Raw genomic sequence first — 18932 nt, forward strand, 5'->3', positions numbered from 1 at the left:
TGAGGTTAAGAAAGAAAAGATTACAGTTGTTTAATCATTTATAAGATTGACTTTGTACACGAACGTGTATCATCTCTGCCCAGCTGAGAAGAGACTAAAGTCTTGCTCACTTGCCGGTTCAAAAGTTACAGAGGTGATATCTTACAAAGGCAGCCAAGAGAACAAGAAGTCCAACCCACCGGTCAAAAACAGAGATAATAAGAAGAGAAGAATTTATGGATCTGATGAGCATAATCATGATACTCTCCTCAGAAGTTGTTCCACTTTATTTTAATGGCCATCGATGATAATAGTCAGGATGGATACTGCATAGTCAACAATCTGGAGAACAAGTTCCTGTGAGCCAAGTCCTCAATCTAGCTCACATTTTCTGGAACAACACAGATGATCTCCTGGATCTCTCTGACCACGATGATGCGAGACAGCATTTGTTCCACCTGCTGAATTGTGAGGGGCTGAGAGGAGTACCACATCGGGCTGTTTGGTGCAACGACAGGCTCTGGAGTCATGTAGTACGCATCGTTACGTCCTTTAACGCTCTGTGGGCTGGAAAAGTTAGTTAAGCATGTGTCTGGGGGTGTAAACTGAAGAGTAATCATCACATAAATCCTACTAAGCTGAAGTGCTGCTCACCATTTGAAGAGGTAAAAGTCATAAAGTTTGATGGGACAACGAAGAGGATTCGCAGGATCCTCGATCTGCTCTTCATACATGTCATCGGTTCCTAAATGATGCAGTACACAGCAACAGGTCAACAACGGGCATTTCTGCTATCCAACACTGAGCTAATCACGACCTGAGCAAGAGAGTACCTTTTTGTCCAGCACTGTGTAGGCCTTGCCCTTTGAGAAGGCGAATACTGGTTGCTTTGTCCTTGGCGTTAGTTGGGTTCTTCCTTGAGTGTCTTAAGACTTTAGAGAAAGCTACTTTCATGTGCTGTTCAGGTGTTATCAAGTGGAAATACCTGCAACAAATACGACATTGTACCATATTCGGTATTTGACTCTGAGCGATTAGAGAGAGGATAAAAGACTAAGGGCCATTCAATGGTTACTCACTTAGTGTTGAAATACATTAGAGTTGTGAGCAATGTGGAAGGTGAATGTGCGCCAAGCTGTTTACACTCCCACAGCATCTCCTCTGTCACGTGACTTGGGATGATATAACCTAAGAGGAAAACATACCATGAGTACGGCAGGATTCACATGCATGTGTTTAAGGCTTCAGCGCATCTCCGTCATGTTGAACAGGATGATGTGATCCCGAACTAAATCGTCGATCTGCTGCTTAGCTCGTCCTTGCCAAAAAAAATGCTGTTAACTGCATAAGGTTAGTAAAGTGCAGCTAGCATGGCTAATGCAAACAGGCAACAGAAGCTCTTTTAATCTTGTGAATGACTGATGGTTGTTGCTATGACAATCATGCCAGAAAAGATCCCAAATGTCAAAGATGTATGTAAACACTCGACAATGGACATGTAAATGCTGCCTGAATATCGAAAACAATTACAAAATTGTGGATTTTGCCTTACCTAAAGGATGCACAGTGGGTTTCCAGTCGTGCAGGATTTTGTGTAAACTTTCGCAAAATCGAGTGTAATATGGATCATTGAAAATATCATCCACACGTCCATTTTCAGAAAGATACTATAAAAAAGAAAAAAAAAACCAACAACACAGAAAAGCAATTTCAGCCTTAGTTTTATTCTTCCTGCCTTTTTGTGGTTGAGTATGGAGATACTAACCTTCTGTATACACAAGAAAACATAATACAGGACATCGGGAGCAAACTGTTCGTCCTCGGATCCTCGTGCCTCCTGAGTCATCAGGGAAAGACCCAAGTTTAACTCCGCCACTGCACTGGATACCAGATCTTCCTGAAAACGCAGGGGCTGACGACCTGAATGCAGAAATACCAGAAAACACTACGTTTGGAGAAGCAGTGTAAAACTGACTTTACTTCTAGGTGACTAAGAATAACAGTACGTACTACAGAGTGCCAACAGCAAAATGTTGTGACTTCCTCTGGTTTCAGCAAGAGCTCACTGTTACTGAGACAACTGTAACAGGCCTACTTACGTCCTATGGGCGCAAGCTTTGTTGTTTCCCGTTTGCTTAGTTCAGCATTTTTTCTCTTCACCCAAAGGCGCCAAACCTCCAGCCCTTCCTCTGGCTTTAGACACACAGGAACCAGAATCTCTGTGGGTGCTTCGCCCTGAGCTTCAGTGGCTACTTGACCCTGCAGTAGAAGAGCAAAGGAAAAAAAAAAAAAAAAAAAAAAAGGTTTTTGAGAAAGATGGCAGCAGAGTTAAACACATCTTATTAATTACATGATGGTAATTCATAGTATGATAATACTGTTATGTTGTAACATGGTATTGTTATGATTAGTAGTATTAACTAGTCCTAGTTAAACTAGTTCACATTCTTAATTCAGAAAGGAAAAAAAGGCTAAAAATAAACATGAACTTTTGAAAACACCATCATGATTATGACCAAAGCAACAATTATCAGTTATGTTCTGTTACATTTGCACAGGGCAAATTTAGTTCCAGCCATAATCATCGAGGACCAGAGTACAACTGTAAGACGGAGTCTTTTCTAACCTGCAGATGGAGCTGCTGGTCTTGTCCATCTTCCCCTTGACTCTGCTGTTGATTTGGGTCCCATATTTGCACTGACTGTGTAGTGTTGTATGTCCCTCCTACGGTCTGCACTGCCACGGGGATATGAATGTTGCCGTTCATGAACTGTGCTGGGAAGAGGGTCTGCACGATCTCTTCCTGCGTTGCAGTGGTGGCCGAATGCACGTCGGCAGACCTCGATGTGGAATTTGGGGACATTTTGTCCTTGCCGTTGGCGGTAGTTACTTGCACTGTGCTATACGTCTCCTGTGGTATAGCAATGTGAGTTACACCCTGCTGCTGTGGAGTGGAGTACACAGGGATGGTCCAGGTCTCACCTTGGGGACCTGTGATTGTTCCTGTAGTGCTGTACAGCTGAGCACTGTCAACTGTGAGCAAATCCGGTCGTAGGGACACATAACTTTGCTGCTGGCCTTGAGGGATGGCTAAAACTGTAGCCACCTGCTGCCCCTGTGGAACAGCATACGAAACAGCTAGGGGGACATCCATCTTACGCTTCTTGGCTGGTTGGAGAACAGTGGGGATAGTGCTGGGCCTCCGCTCTGCCTCCCTGGTAGAGTCCTGTTGCTGAGCAGGAGTCATGGTCTCAATGGTCTGGATCTGGATTTGTTGCCCACCCTGTAACTGAATCTGCTGGCCGGCCTGAAGTTGAATTTGCTGTCCCCCAGGCAACTGAATATGCTGCATTCCCTGCAACTGGATTTGTTGGCCACTTGACAGTTGGATTTGTTGTCCTCCAGCTACGGCGGCAACCAACTGAGCCTGAATCTGTGAAACACAGTAAACATGTTTTTTTTGTTTGTTTGTTTAAATGGGGAAACATGGAAAAACCTGATAGACGTAACTGAAGTTAATCCTCTACCTGCTGTTGCTGCTCCTCTGTGAGCTCTCCTGCCTGCACAAGCTGGGCTGTTGAGATTCCCTGTATGTCCTGCTGAGAGGGGTGGGCCACCTGAAGAACCTGACCAACTGTTTGGCCCTGCTGTTCTTGGATCTGAACCTGGCACAGAGGGAGAGTAAGAAAAACAAACAGACTTGTAAGCAACCTTATGAATCATAAACACACTGAAATACTTTTCTTTGACATTTCTGCTATGAACAACACAACAGTCATCAAAGTCATAAGGCGTCTCAAGTTTATACATTTGAAGTCTCAGTAAGATACACCCATGTCTGAGGTGACTGATCCTGTTTTAATTACATTAATGTGAATTGAACAAGCATGAAACAGCAACCATAATCCTGAGAGAAAGTTGATCTTTTTTTTGGCTTGTGATACTTCATAGAACTAACTTCTGCTACTAATCAAACAGATATTTCATTGATTGTGCTACAAGGTCTTTAATTATCTGCACAACAGGCAAACAAAAAGCAAACACCCTCTTTCCAATTACATTAAAAACATTTACATTGCTTTAATTTTTATTGCACAGAAGGACTACAATGTGATGGTACAAATCAGTATAACCAGTCAGAAATGTATCCTCCATTTCCACCTGCACCTTTTCCTACTGAAGAATCATTGTGACCACAACATTTTTCTGTAAAGTGCTCCTTTGCGTGGTTTTCACATTTCCTGTTGGCTCTGTATGCATACTTAAATACTAAGTGAAAGATCTTCTGTTTGTATTCAGTAGGAAAGGGATTCCTCCCAGTGAGCCTGACTGTAGCCTCTCAGAAGGCACTGCTTTGATATTTGGATTGGATATCAGTCCAATACTCGATCCAACTTTTTGGGTCAGTATGGGATCCATTCCTTTGAGTTCTACAATGTTTTCTGTTTACCAGATAACAGCAGCAGTTAGCGCCACAGCTAACACAGCATGGAGGGAGGTTTGGGGTCATTTCATGCTGCTACACCAACAACTTCTATCTGTACATCTGCAGAAGCATTTATTTAACTGGAAACTTTCCTCCTGTTTACATTCACTCTCATTATGCTCTGTCCAGTCATGCAAGATGGAAAGTTTTGTGTAACACTTTTTAGGAGTGTTTACTAAACTTATGATATAATTATAATTTAAAATGTGATCAAGTCAGTTAAAGTTAATTTCACTCCAGCTGTCTCATTCTTGATGAAGAAAGTACAACGCCTGTAAATGACACCAGTTTGCAGCCTAATGACTCCAGTCCAGTGCAAATAGATTAAATGAACAAGAATATATTTCTATATCCTCCCTTTTTCAATAATAAATACCATAAATTCTGTAAATTTATAGCCTGTTTTTAACCCTAACCCTTTTCAAAACTTGTGAAAACTTAAGTGGAGTATGACCTCATTTCATACAAATGATTCACATCTATAGCTGATAAAGACAACACCAGTACACATTTTATGTGCTATAAGAGTGTCATATTTTGATGGTTTGGCTACAGCAATGTCTCACATTTACATTTTCAAATGTAGGACTAGGAGAAAAACCCAGGCATGTCTGAGAGGAACAGCAACATGTCAGCCTCTGATAGATTTAGTAAAAAGGGAGCTACCTTTCAAATATTCCAGAAAACCACTCCTGCAAAAGGTGGAGAAACTTTGAGGAGAGCCTCGCAGCTCCTGACATGTAACCCAAAAGTAAACAAATGCCTCAAACTAAGCATTACTACGACAGGAAGAGCCAATGGTGGGTAGAAATTACCAAATCAATCACCTGCAGGTGTTTAAACAGCTCAACCCAAGAAAAAAAAAAAAAAAAACAACAACATAAAACATCCCGGGTAAAAAAAACAAAAAAAAAAAACGTTTTCAGGTTAATTATATGACAATACTGCGCAGGTGTTTGAGGTTAAGCTACTTTAGTTATTGATAAACTCAAATGTTAAGCAGTTATTTTATATGTTTATACAGACTTACATGGAAACACTACCTCGGCTACTTTTGTGATTACATTTGACGTATGCTGTGTCACTGTATGTAATGCTGTTGCCATCTTGTTTTGACAGATTCACATTTCAAATTTCATTTCAGTAAGAGAGTGCACTTCATGTACTTACACTTACAAAAAAAGCTGCTGTCTGCAAGCGTTTAAAATTTTTGTATTTTTTTTTCTATATCACCAAAATTAGCACAAATTTTCTGATGAAATATCATGATATAAATTTTGAATCTATAATTACCCACCCTTATTTCAATCTCTTCCTCACAGTGAGAAATACAGCTTTCTAATCCAACACTGAGATCAAATCAGTACATCAGCAGAGACTCACAGTCAAAGCAGTGGTGTCAGATCAGAAAGGGAAAAAGCTGGACTGGTACATCCTTAGTAGCCTCAGGTTTTTAATGTCAACATAGATGCATTCTCATATGTGTGACAGTGTATCAGGCTATGCTATGGAGTAATGCAAAAATAACGCACTGCTTTTTAAAACAGTAACTAATAATTTGTAACATATTCTGGTCTCTATGTAATGACACAAACACTAGTGAGTAATTGTGGTGTGCTGAGACTGAGAGGACAATCGGCTATATAAAATTTAAACACACTATGTTTTTGTATGAGGTTAGGCAGGAAGAGTCTCTGTGGACTACGTTTGCAAATGACATCATGTTCGATTAGTTTAAATTTCTAGGATCAACCATGCAAAGCAACAAACAGTGCACAACAGAGGTGAAGAAGAGAGTGCAGGCAGGGTTGAGTGGATGGAGACAAGTGGCAGGGTGATTTGTGACAGAAGGATAGCAACAAGAATTTAAAAGACGGTAGTGAGACCTGCTCTGATCTACGGTTTGGAGACAGTGGCACTGACAGTAAGACAAGGCGGGACTGCAGGTCACAGAGCTGAAGTTGCTCAGATTTGTTTTTGGAGTGACCAGGATGGATATGATTAGAAATGAATACATCATTGGGCCAGGTCAGGTTGAGCAGTGTGGATGCAAACTTTGAGAGTTTGTGTGAAAGAGGAGGATAGGGTGAGATAGGGTGAGATGGAGGCAGATGATCCGACCAATAACAAGAGCAGCTGAAACAAGAAGAAACTAACCTGCACTTGAAGCTGCTGTTCAGATCCTTGATGCAGCTGGGGTGACATCTCTGTTGAGGTCACCTGTACCTGTTATAAAACATTTACATGTAATTGCAAACCACCAAACAACATAATTCAACACCCAATATAAAGTGTCTTACTGGACAGGCCAGCTCCAGGAGAGATCCTGCCACCTCCGTGCTGTCTGTGTAAACACAGTTGGCACCCTGCTGATGGTACACCATGGCTGTACTGGTGGCTGCCCCTTCCTGCTGGCTGAACTCCTGCAGCACCTCTGGGCCCTTGGCAAGAGACTCCAGGAACTCCTTCATCCTGTGCTGAGGCACAGTGCGGGCCTTTTGCCGCACATATTCGTCAAAGGAGACCACCCCACTCTCCTGCTCGTTCATCGTCACTGGACCTGGAAAGGAGATTTTTCTTTTACACTTCTAAGAGCACAGTTACATCCATTACATCCTAAACAAGCTGCATTTGCAATGTTCATGTAAAATGATGAGAGACAGCTTTTCTCTCTTACATACAACTACAATGATGCAGTTTAAATGTTTGTCAGTAAGGTTGGGAACGTTAGGGTTGCTATGTTAAATGCATTTGGCTTGGAGCTAATACAATGACTGTGCTTTGCTTAAATCAACTTTTCCTACAATTAAGAAACACTGCAATCACAGATTAGCTGAAAGGTAAACCTAAATGTTTACTATGAGCGATTAACTGGGTTTAATAGCAATGAAGTAATGAAGCAACGCACCAACAATGGTGCCTGGTTTCATTATATTGACAGTTTATGTGACAGCTAGTTGTTAGCATGCTAGCTTAACAATGTTAGCTAGGCGCTGTTTTGCCACAACCCATATGGATAGTTCACTGAGTAGCAACCGCCGACTGCATTCTACACTGTTGAATACCAATATAATTTATGCCGTAACTTATACAACACGGCTATAGTTTTACTCATAATAGAGGCTATCGAACTGTATTTAACACAGCAACACCTCGCTGGCTAACCACTGTGCTAACGTTAGCTAGCGAGCTAGCTCGGCTGCTCTGGATCCTGTCATGCTACCTTAAATAAAATGAAATCCTCTTGTTTCCGCCAAGGCACGGTGTTTAAAACCAAAAAGCCGATAAACGTCTAACAGCTACCACCAGCATACCATTTACTTGGCTACATAGCACATTTTAGCAGCTGTGCAATACCGCAAAACAATGCCGTGATTACACGGAGATAAAATTTAACCATTGGCCGATTCTCTGACGTCTGCTTATTTCACGCTGAGCTCCGGGTTGTGTTAAAAGTTTACCACTTCCAGCAAAGCGCAGGTTTAGTTATGCGGCGAAATCCCACGTCGTATGTCCAAAAAAACACCACTCAGCGACACACGCACAAAACCCCACACACTGTTTACCAAGTGAGACATAAAATGACGGAAGTATAGGCCCCGAAAACAACGCGGCTGCTCTCCACACTGCTCTGCCAACCAACGGGCTGATAACTGCAGCTCCCATCCCGGTAGCAAGAGCAGCACTGTTATGAAAACTTACATGACATTTGGACGAGAAGTGCAACCACATTTGTGTAGTTAAAGGTAGGGCATGTCTCATCTGTAACGGTGGGTCAACCGTAATCTGGCAGTGCAAGATAATCACAGTCTCTCAGATTAAAACAGGGTCATTTGCATTGAAATGATAGAACCTATATACACAGATACCCAGTTTGAATGATCGCAATAAATAGACAGCCTTTTACAATACCACTCCTTTCATTGAGGATTAATTTAAAAATCAGACAAAATAATGACTGATCATTGTCATACTATTAGATATCTGTTCTAATATTACAGAAAAGTAGGATCTGTATAGTTTTAAATTAGATAGATATTGGCCACATTATGTGGTTAATTGGCCTTGGTTATTTATTTTATTTTAAAATATTTTAGTAGGGATTCCTTACTTAAATTATTATTTTCGGTCAAACTGTTTTTATGTTACGATGTCTCTGTTTTTGATTATTAATCATTTTATTTTATTATTAACTGTTTAATTTATTTCCTCTGACTCTGGAAATCAAGATACGTGACTTTAAATGAACACAAACATTTTCTTCCAGGATGGTTCTCCTGAAGCTTGGTAAACATGAATGCATGTGCCTTTAACTTGTTCTAACTTCCCCAGTCTGCCTTAAAGAGCCAGGCATGTGCTACTGAGGGCCTCCCCCTGTTCCCTCCACAACAAACTGCCTCTTGCCCTTCTTAAGGTGGACCTAGACAGATGCGCTGTGTGCATAGGCTGTGTCCTCTACACACTGGATTGGAAAGAGTTAATTCCCACACTCGCTGCAGACTATCTCTGACTCTACAAGGGCTCTCTTATGGCAGCGTTTATGTAGTATGTGTACATTTTTCTTTAACTGCTTAACATCTTCCAGGGTGTTGGCAACACATCTAGGGTTAAGGATAGGTTCTTGTTAAATGTCCACCCCTGTTTATAGACTTTAAAACACCCAAATTCTGAGTCTATTATAATTAACCCCTTGAGGTCTCTCATCACAAGCAATGATCCTAGAAGATGTAATTTAAAAAGAAAATGTCCAAATTCTTTGCAGTAAGGGGACAAAATTATTTTAACATATGCAACAGAACTATTTTTTCCAGTATAATATATACTGGCTTTTCTCCAAAATACAGGGTTACGTTTATGGTTTGAGGCTAAATTGGGGCTGTCAGCAAAGATGACTTGGAACTAAGAGGGTTCATGGAAAAAACGAAAGTCATAATGCGGTGAATCTTCATTTGAAATGTAACATCTTCTAGTTTCTGAAAATCTGCCTGTTTAGCAAAATCTAGCCCGAACACTATCACCATGGTGGATGTTAAGAGGAAAGAAAGCTGATCCATTATTGATAGAGAAAAGACCACAGGATTCATCTGAGTGGTGACTAACACTCTCCTAATTTGATCATAAAGCGTAAGTCTTTCACATGCACACTCTGGAAAAATAATAAGCTAGTAAGTTGGCATGAAACAGCTTACTTGGCTCGTGACTTACTGGCTTATCACTGCAGGTGACTTTATGCCACTGTAAGAATCTTAATGTAATCCTTTTGAGAAGGATTTACCTTTAAACAGCTGCCATTAAAACAAAACAGAAGGCTTGTAGGTTGTTATTAACAGTCGGTCATTTACAACTTTGATTTTCATTTTAAAATCCTTCATTTATGAACACTGCAAACAATAAACAGGAATTATTTATTCAACTTTTTTTCTCCAGAAATGGGCCATGGTAATCAGGTCTTTGTTTTACTAGCGACATAGTGATGGAAAGTTGCCAAGTAACCAGCAGGTGCAATAAGCCGTTAGTTAGTTGTGAGCGCGCCAGTCAGTATGTTCAAGGCTCACTGTGATGCACCTTGTGTATCACCTCAGAAATCAGGCTTTACACATACTTTTACCAGAGATGCAGCACAACCCGTGATGCACTAAAAAGAAAGCAGAAAATAAGACTTGATCGCAGGTAAGTCAATGAGTTAGACTGATTTGACAGCTGAATGATGTGTTGTCATGTGTGTTTTATACTTGTGTTTGCCTGAATCATAACTGAACTATGAAGGGGTAAAATATTTCAGTTTTTCAGAGTTTTTCTGGATTCACAGCATTTTCTAGTCTTTCTAATTGCATTTAGATACCTATTGTTTACACTGCCTGATTTATTACTGAAATGGCTACTTTATATTTTTGGTCCGACTGACTCATATTGTGAACAGTTTTTCCAAAGTTGTGTTGTAATTTTGCTGATTCAAATGTGCATTTATTGTAGAGGGTGCACATCCTCCAGATTACACGTAGAAAATATTGTCATTTAGAACTGAAACATAAAAGTTCGTCTGTGTGAATCTAAATATATTTAATAATCATTTACCTCCCCATTATGGCTGTGAAGAAAGTGTTTCAGTGTTTATTTCAAGGTAAAATCAAGTTTTAGCCATCTTGACATCAATAAATATTTTTAGTACATATGTTTGTGTTTACCAAAGCAGTTTTTGATTATTTAGTTGCTGTGAAAGTGTGGCAACAAAAGAGGAACTTTTTATTAAAAGAGGCTTTTTATTATCTTGGTTGGCTGAAGTTTTGCGTTAGCTTCAGAAAAACTGTAAAGCATATTTTTAGACTGTTAATTTTAGTGCTAGGGACATTAGGAACCTGAATGCATGGAAACGTGTTTCAGTGCTTTCGCTCTGTCTTCTCTACAGATCTTGGCTGTCAAAAATGGGGCGTCTGCTCTTTGTGACACTAACCGTGTCCCTCTCTTCACTTGGAAGCCTTATTCAGTCTTCGCATTCACCATCCAACTCTGGCTCAGTCCAAACAACTCAAAGTGGAGCCAGAAACAACAGCAGCCTGGACAGCTTGGCCAGGGAAGTAATCTTTCAATCAGAAAGCCCTGTAGAAGGCAGCCGATATAGTGTTGGCAGCATGGAGTTGCAGCAACTCATCAATCAGGCTGTCACTCCATTGAGCAAAGAAACCCACTCTGGGTCTGGAATCATAGTGGGGACAGAACCCAGCCTGCACCACTCAGGGCCTCTGGACCAAAGAGCTGACAAAGCTAATACTTCAATTACAGGAAACACTCACCCCAGTGCACCCGTAATCTCAGAGGGAGCTCTGCTGGAAGGCGGCCACATAACAGCAGAGCGCTTACAAGAGAGTCATACCTCTGCTGTGAAACACAACTTCCCAACTCGTAAGTAAAGCTGTGATATGGAAGTGAAGTAGCGCACATAGTGCATTACTTGACGTTTTTCTTTAACTGCATCAAATTGTCAGGTGGTCACAGTGAGATCTAGTATAAAATTATATCCTTCTTTTCACATTTTTGTATGAAAAATCAAATTTAAATCTATTTAAAAAGCAAATAAAGTAAAAGTGATTGATATTGGATCTTTTGGTTCGATGTAGCTGTCTGTGACACTGCATGCTGTGCAACTATGCTGGTAATCGGGCTAACAGTACAGTATGTAAAAATTCACCATGAAATTATTTTTAATTAAAAATATAAAATCTTCTCTTTCTTTCAGGTGGAGACCGCCCTAAACTTCCTTTCCATACCAGTGCGTTTACTTCCATGATAAATTATAAACCTTCAGAACCTGGAGGCCCCTGCGTGCTGGGTGTTGGGCCGTGTATTGTTCTTAAAAACTTTAATGGCACCAGTCTGCTCTGGGACGACATGAGGCGCACACTGGCGTTTGCCTGGGAATTGCACGTCTTTGGGTCTGCCAGCCTTTTCTTGCTGATGGCTTGCCTGGCAGTTGTGGGGACGGCTGGAGCATGTACGCTTCCTCGGCCCCTCTGTTACACCCTGATCCTGGCAAATAGCTTCCTAATCATGGGTGGTTCTTTGCGTACCATCCTCCTCATACTTGACCCCTATGGTACCCGTCAGATTCTGTCTCATGCCACTCTGGCAGCACTACATAATGTTCCTCTGCAGCTTCTTCTGTGGGTGCAGCTTGCTCTCGCTCTGGTTACACTGAAAGGGTTAAATTTATTACTTTTCCCACTAAAGCTGCAGCACCCATGGGTGGTTGGAGGGTTTGGTATATTTCATTGCTCTGCATTATTTGTAGCCGATCTATACTCTTTAACTTTAACCCCTGCTGTCCCTCTTTTGCTACAGACCCTTTCCCTCTGCTGGGGCCTCCCATTTTGCTTGGGGATCCTCACAAAGGCCCTTTCCAATCTGCAACCCTTTCTCAGGTCCTCTTTACCACAGTGGGCTCCTTCACAGAGGCCCGAGAGGCGCGGAAAGCGAGTCATAGCAGGGTGCGCTTTCCTTGGGGTGCTATGCTGCAGCCTTCAGATGTATAGTCTCTTCTGGCTTTATGGGCTACTGGGAAACTGGAGGCGCTTTGGCTGGGGCTGGTGGCTGAGTCAGTTCTGGGCGAGACTCCTTGAGTTAGCCTGGGGATTCTCTTTGCTTGTCCTGGGATCTTGGATCTTCTGGACTCCATCTAAGGGTCACACAAGGGGTGATCATGTGCAGAGCAGAGTGGAGGCATTCAAAAGAATGGAGGATAAAAGCTTTTGGGATAGGGTGTTAGCCACTGTGTGGAAAGTCCCACTAAAAAAATCAGATAAAAGCTGGGAAGACCTGATGCCAAATAACTGGTCCAAATATAACCTGTCAAAAGCAGGTATCAGCAACAACATAATGTCCCCATATGATGATCGAACATCCACCCAAATATCAGAGCACAAGTCTGATCCTGGTAGTAGCAGCTCGGACTCTCAGGCAGCATTGCTGTGGCAAAAAGTTGGTGAACGTGAGTGTATTCTTTCACTTATAGAGTTTGACATGCGGCCCCCATCTCCTATTAACCTCAGGCGCAGCATTGACAATGCTTTTCACCACGGACAGCTTGTAGCAGGGAGTCTGTTCACACCTCCGCCTCCCTCATGGACAATGGGCACCAATGATGAAGACGGTGGTCTAAAACCCTTCCCTCCAGCTTTTATCAGCTACGGCTGGATGGACACAGAGTCCATTTCGGCATCTCTAGACCATTTCCAGGCCAAAGAACCAGTACAGTCACCCAGTGCTGCATCTGAAAATAATGGCAGCAGTGAGTCTAAAGCTGCTGCATACATGAGAGAGGAATTCTCTGCAGTGATGCATCAGCATTACTGGTCAGATGACGATGTCACAGACCTCTAAGGACATAAACTTCTTTTACATAAACTATCATATTTCTTTTAGTAAAAACTGTTTACTATGGGTGGGTTTGATAATGCAAAAATACAGTCAGTATGACCTGAAATTTGTCACTTTTTATGTGATCTTTATGTTTTTGAGAAGATGATGGTACTTTCACTTAAATAAATCTGTTGAGTCAGATTTTTTTCTCCTAGTGAATAATATGAGTATTTAATAATAATAAAGGTCTAATATGTTTTGTTCTGTCAGTGTTATTTGTGTATGTAGGACAGATGACCTTTAATTCAGCAGGTTACCATCTCTTATCTGTTGACATCTGATTAGTGTACCAACAGCGACTGGATGTTTTTACTGTCTTGTTTGTAAATCAATTTGAATTTATATGAATAATATGATCAACAATAAATTTAGAAATTGAAAGAATAAATTTTGTGCTAACCATGTTTTACATCATACCAAATTTACTTTTATTGATTTTGCCTCAAATATGTGTGTGTGTGTGTGTGTTTGTGTTCAAATCATAATAATGGCAGTCAGCATGGAGGTGTAAGGATGTAATCTTTTAGTAGATGTTTAGATCACTGAAAACTGGTTTACGTAAAGCTGAAAAACCGAGAAACAGAAGATTTTGAGAAGAGGTGAAAAAAAGAATAGAATTTAAACATTCGATATTAGACATGGGTGTGGGTAATTATCCCGAACAAAAGGGAATTAATTAAACTTAGTAGCATTTAGTTGTGTTATTATTCAGCTTGAATTGTTTGATATAACTACCAGTGTTAGAAAAAAGGAATCTATTGGGAAGAACTCAAAATTTTCAAAAAGTCATAAATTGACAAGAAAAAAAATTGTACAGAGACAAAGTGGTAAATTCAGGATTAAATAAAGGCACATTTACAAGAAAAAACCTCAGAAACATTTGAAATTTTCTGAGTTTTCTTTTTCCTGCTGAATTTGGAACCTTTTTAAACCTACATTTTGTTTTTTTTAATCGCAAACTCGATGGTTATTTTTCCCATAAATATTTTAATCTTCTTATTTCTACTTTCAGTAGCCCCAATGCATATGTCGTAATGTCGTATTTCTCAGTGGTGCGCAAACACAAAAAACAGGATAACAGAGCTGATTAGTCCAGTACATGCTTATCATACACAACAAAGACTTCTCCCTTTTCAAACTGTTGAATGATTGGTCAACAGTTTGAAAAGGGGGTGGTTCTGGAGATTACCTTTGAAATCATTTTACAAAAGCACCGTTATATAATAATTAAAGGTGTGATGCCTTGCCTCCATTTGCTGTATGTTGCAGTGACAGTTTCTCAATCGTTTTTCAAACTTTGTGATGATTTGTGATGATGATGCAGTGGGTGCTGTGCAAACACCTGCAGCAGTGTGATTGATGTTTAGCCTAAAACTTTGCTGACATTCAAATGTGACCATCAGAGTGACTTAAATTGGTAAGTTTCAATAGCCTAAATACCATCTCACATCTGTCTTATTAAAGGTGGTGTGTCCGGCGACTCACTGTTTACTTTTAAACAAAAGATTTGTTAATGATTAATTTTAAAATGTAAATTATTCATTTGGAATAGATCATAAAAACCCAGCAGACCACATCAATCAAATCAAAAAGTCTGAATATATTTAATATTCTAATTATTCTAAATCAAACACTTTTCATTTAGTGTATGAATATTGAATATGCATTGATACTATTGAATTTAGATTCACTAGATTAAAAAAAAAAGATTAATGGTTAATAATCAGATATTAAAACTACTGGAGTGTTTACACGTGTAGCATCTGTGGATCTATTGTTAAACAGTTTTCTGAACAGTTGACATTTACTGCACCTTCTAATTGATGCATGTGCTCACAGATCAAGGTGTGATGGGCCCTCTTGTGGTCAAACATTGTAAACAAACATTTACTCAGTTTATTTCCTTGCAGGATAAAGAATATTCACTCCTTCCTTTATGAGCGGATGGTGAGTTTTTGGTTACTTGCCTTTTGCTACCCAACATTAACCCTACTACAACACCAATCGCACCTCCTGGTGAAAGTGGTCAGGTCCTGCGGCAGACTCAGTACCCTCAGTTCCCAGTGTTTCCACAATACGTAGTTCCCACACTTATCACACATGTTTATGGTATTCCCTACTACATCCGTAGCTTCCCTCAGGTACCGTTGCAAGCTTTGTAAACTAAGAAGTGCCTGCACTTCCCTACCCTGAATTCTCATTTAGGCCTCATGTCTTGTTTCCCAGACGTGAACTGCCTCTCCATAGTATCCACAATATCCATTTCCTCTGTTCTCACAATTCCCTGTGAGACCTGGAATTTTCCATCCCACAACCCCATCTCACCCTCTTGCCCCTCCTCCATGACTGTGGTTTTTGTAACCATACCTGTGGCCACAAATGATCACAAGTCCAATAAGTTCCCCACTTGCCTGTTTCTAGTATTTTCTCAATATACTTTTCTGCCATTCCCTAACAAACTGCTCGTATCTCCAAAGGATCAAACTCAAACTGCCGAGCATCTTAAACCTGTAAATCCAGAAGCCCACACCACAATACCCGAACACTCAGACTAACCAGATGCCTGTGGTGTGTCCATCAACATACTGCTGTTACTATGTCAACAACAGTGTTGCCACCGCTCAGAAGCCTTTGACTCAAACATTTTATCATCCACACCCTTACAAGTAATGACATTATGTTCCTCGTGAGGCTGCCATGCCAGTATTTCCTGATCCTTCAGCCACACCTCTTACCAGCACAGCTCCATCAGCTCAGAGAATTTCAGCCTGTCTGCCGTGTTTCCTCTTTGCCCTTTCCTTTATCATCGGAGGCCAAAACTGGATACACAATCATTGACTGAATTTGTTTAAAACACTCATACTCAACTGTTTTGTCGTGTTTTTCAGTCAGTCCATCACCTATCCTTTGGCATTCCTTAATGTGTACATTTATGCAGGATTGCTTTCTTTCATCTGTACGCTGTGAACAGGTTGCTGTACATTTTACATTAACTCACTGGCAACTGGATGACAGTAAATTATTTTCAGTAACTATGTTGCTGTAGTTTAAGTTGCAGTAAAATTACTGTAAATACTTTTTACATTAACTTAATAGCATACAGCTGCCAATCTGCCAGTAACTTATTTTATTTTATTATTCAGTCTGTAAGAAAATTATTGTATTTGTTGTTTTTATTTATTTTTTAATTATAGCAACAGAATTGTCACAAAAGTCACTCTAGTTGAGCACTGCAAACCACATCTAACTTTCCATAAAATAAAATATAAAATCACAATTAGTCACGAAGACCTGTCACTACAAGATGCTTTTTAATTGTTAAACGTACAATTAAAACAAATTACAACAAATAACAATTATACTCATATATGGCGTCTTTTCGCTTGGTCTTAATATTAATAACTAATAAACACGCCTGGCTGTCCTAATATCTGCGACAGTAACACAGTGCTCTTATCATATCAAATCAAACATTCACCTGATGATGGTATGAGATGCAGAAACAGAGATTCACTAAAGTTATTAGTATTAGCTATTAGTTTAGCAGCATCACTAAAATTAAAAACATGTTCTACAAGCTACCTGAAAAACCTTCAGTTAATCCAAAATAATGCAGAGAAAGTACTAACAAGGGATAGAAAGAGACACAATATTGACCCAATATTGGCTTCTCTTCACTGACTCCTGTTAAATCCAGAGCTGAATTTAAAATCTTTACCCTCACATTCAGGGTACATTCATAGAAACATAATCCCAACAGAAACTGCTCTCAGGCTGCAGGCCTGTTTTTAAAAGTAGAATTCAACGCAAAGCCTTCAGCTATCAGGCCCGTCTCCCTTCTAACCAGCTCTTAGTTTGAATTTGAAACACAGACACAACCTTTACTTTTAAGATTAGGTTTAAACGTTTCTTTTCGATAAACCATTTAGGATCAGATGACCCTGAACAATTGCTACAATAGGTTTAGGCTGCTGTGAGACCTCTTATGACACTCTGAACACTTCTTCTCCACTCCACTCTCACCTCTCTACACCAGCCTGTGTTTATACACCACTACTGCGTGACATTAAACTGTATTTCTTTTGTCTCCTGTAGTATGTTTTGGCCCTTGTCTCACTTTGTTCTCCTTTATTCTTTTCTCTTTCCCCTCACTCCCCAACTGGCTGCCGCTCCCCTGCCAGAGGTTATGTCTTGGTAAAAGAACGTTTTTCCTTCCCACTCTTGCAAAGAGGTAGCTCTTAGAGATCGTCTGATTCTTGGGGTTTTCTCCGAACAATAGAATCTGTACCTTACAATATAAAGCACCTTCAGACAGCTGTTGCTGTGAATTAGTGATTTATAAATAAAACTTAATTACCTCAGAGCCTGTCAGGGGGACAGCAACCTTAGCAGAGATACCCAGACCTCTCTCTCCCTAGCCACGTCCTCTAGCTCTTCTAGTGGGACCCCATAATATTCTCAAGCCACCTGAGTGACTTAATCCCTCCACCGTTTCTTGGATCTGCCTCTAGGTGCCCTCACAGTAGGATATACACAAGACGCCTTAATTAGGAGGTACCTGAGTGTTTTAACCACCTCATCTGTCTCCTTTGATGTGGAGATATTCCTGTAAACTTAACTTGCATGGTTTCTTTCTCAAGATGAATGTTGTTTGATAACAGAATAATCTTAAATTTATCTTCTAGTTCAACTGATTGATAAACCCAAAACTGAAATTCTGCATCTATGTTGTCATTAACCAGTCACATTTACATATATTTAGCACAAAAGTAAGGAAATATGTGTTTGGTCTTTCTTTGAGAAGAATGCTTCTTGGCAATAAAACTTATGCCACTGGAAAACCTGTTTATTTTACCTGACATGGTGACACATCTGTAAGGAAAATGCATTTGTGAGTTGTGCAGCAGACTTGAGTATGTTGGTTGCATCCATGAAAAACTGGCCGAAAACGTCTGTGCCAGAATCAAACAGCTTAATGTTTTGAGCTTCTGGTCTTTATCAGGACTGGTTGTTGGCAACATGTGCGCTGTACCTGAACATGTGGGTGAACATTATGTTCAGCGTTGAGCCCAGAGTCGGCCTAGCAATTAGATCGTAGGGTCAAAGTATGGAGAAGATGCAGAGAGAGAGAGGTAATTGATCTGCGATCAGTGGCAATCACACATTTCCAAGCTGTTTGGCACTGGGAGAGACGTTTTGACAAACTTTTCATGCAACCCACAGACTCAACTCTGCTGCTCTAACCACAAATGTATTTGCCTTACAAATTTGGCTCCATTTAAAGGGATATAAACAGTTTTTTTTTCAATGATGTAAGATTTATTCCCCCCCAAAAAAGAAGCATTGTTAGAACAGATACATAATCGACCAGGTTTCTATACTGTTTTGTGTTACGTTTATATTCAGGGTACAAATACAGACCCTAACATTCCCAAACAAAATACTGAGTTAAATTTAAGAGAAAATATCTGCAGCCACGCCTGAAAACATTTACTTGAACAGTGCAAGGTCAGGGACGTGTGACCCAGCAGTCAACCTGCTCACCTGCGTGGAT

The 18932-nt window shown here is 40.3% G+C and overlaps 2 protein-coding genes across 8 annotated transcripts in view; one reads left to right on the top strand and one right to left on the bottom strand.

The window, feature by feature from the left end:
* Positions 1–18932, bottom strand: part of qrich1 (glutamine-rich 1) — a 20048-nt gene continuing 1116 nt past the window's right edge. Inside the window, exons 1-12 of one of the 6 annotated variants that reach the window (XM_086292448.1) lie at positions 8168–8280; positions 6766–7025; positions 6623–6691; positions 3507–3644; positions 2606–3412; positions 2079–2238; positions 1745–1899; positions 1532–1646; positions 1059–1167; positions 813–964; positions 634–724; positions 1–546 (exon numbers count right to left, since the gene is read on the bottom strand). In XM_086292448.1, the coding sequence (XP_086148574.1) occupies positions 357–546; positions 634–724; positions 813–964; positions 1059–1167; positions 1532–1646; positions 1745–1899; positions 2079–2238; positions 2606–3412; positions 3507–3644; positions 6623–6691; positions 6766–7025; positions 8168–8174 (2253 nt within the window). In that variant the 5' untranslated portion in view covers positions 8175–8280 and the 3' untranslated portion in view covers positions 1–356. The other 5 variants (XM_086292452.1, XM_086292449.1, XM_086292450.1 and 2 more) reach the window with 5 other exon arrangements.
* Positions 7176–13728, top strand: LOC147330713 (proline-rich transmembrane protein 3). Of its 2 annotated transcripts, none has more exons than XM_086292453.1 (3): positions 7176–7305; positions 10872–11365; positions 11700–13728. In XM_086292453.1, exons 2-3 carry the CDS (start codon positions 10888–10890, stop codon positions 13337–13339), a joined length of 2118 nt encoding a protein of 705 aa, XP_086148579.1. In that variant the 5' UTR covers positions 7176–7305; positions 10872–10887; the 3' UTR covers positions 13340–13728. The 2 variants fall into 2 exon arrangements, with proteins under 2 accessions (XP_086148579.1, XP_086148580.1); XM_086292454.1 differs by lacking the exon at positions 7176–7305 and adding an exon at positions 8861–10135.

This window comes from Aulonocara sp. 'chitande type north' Nkhata Bay, linkage group LG5 (assembly GCF_057382095.1).
Source record: "Aulonocara sp. 'chitande type north' Nkhata Bay isolate Kocher_YH1m ecotype deep benthic linkage group LG5, A_spYH_male_GT1.1, whole genome shotgun sequence".
Taxonomy (NCBI): Eukaryota; Metazoa; Chordata; class Actinopteri; order Cichliformes; family Cichlidae; genus Aulonocara; species Aulonocara sp. 'chitande type north' Nkhata Bay.

Bases quoted from the DNA above. Each gene is read 5' to 3' on its own strand.
- LOC147330713 (XM_086292453.1), top strand. From the start codon at position 10,888: ATGGGGCGTCTGCTCTTTGTGACACTAACCGTGTCCCTCTCTTCACTT. The intron at 11,366-11,699 runs GTAAGTAAAGCT...TCTTTCTTTCAG, and splicing joins GAAACACAACTTCCCAACTC to GTGGAGACCGCCCTAAACTT.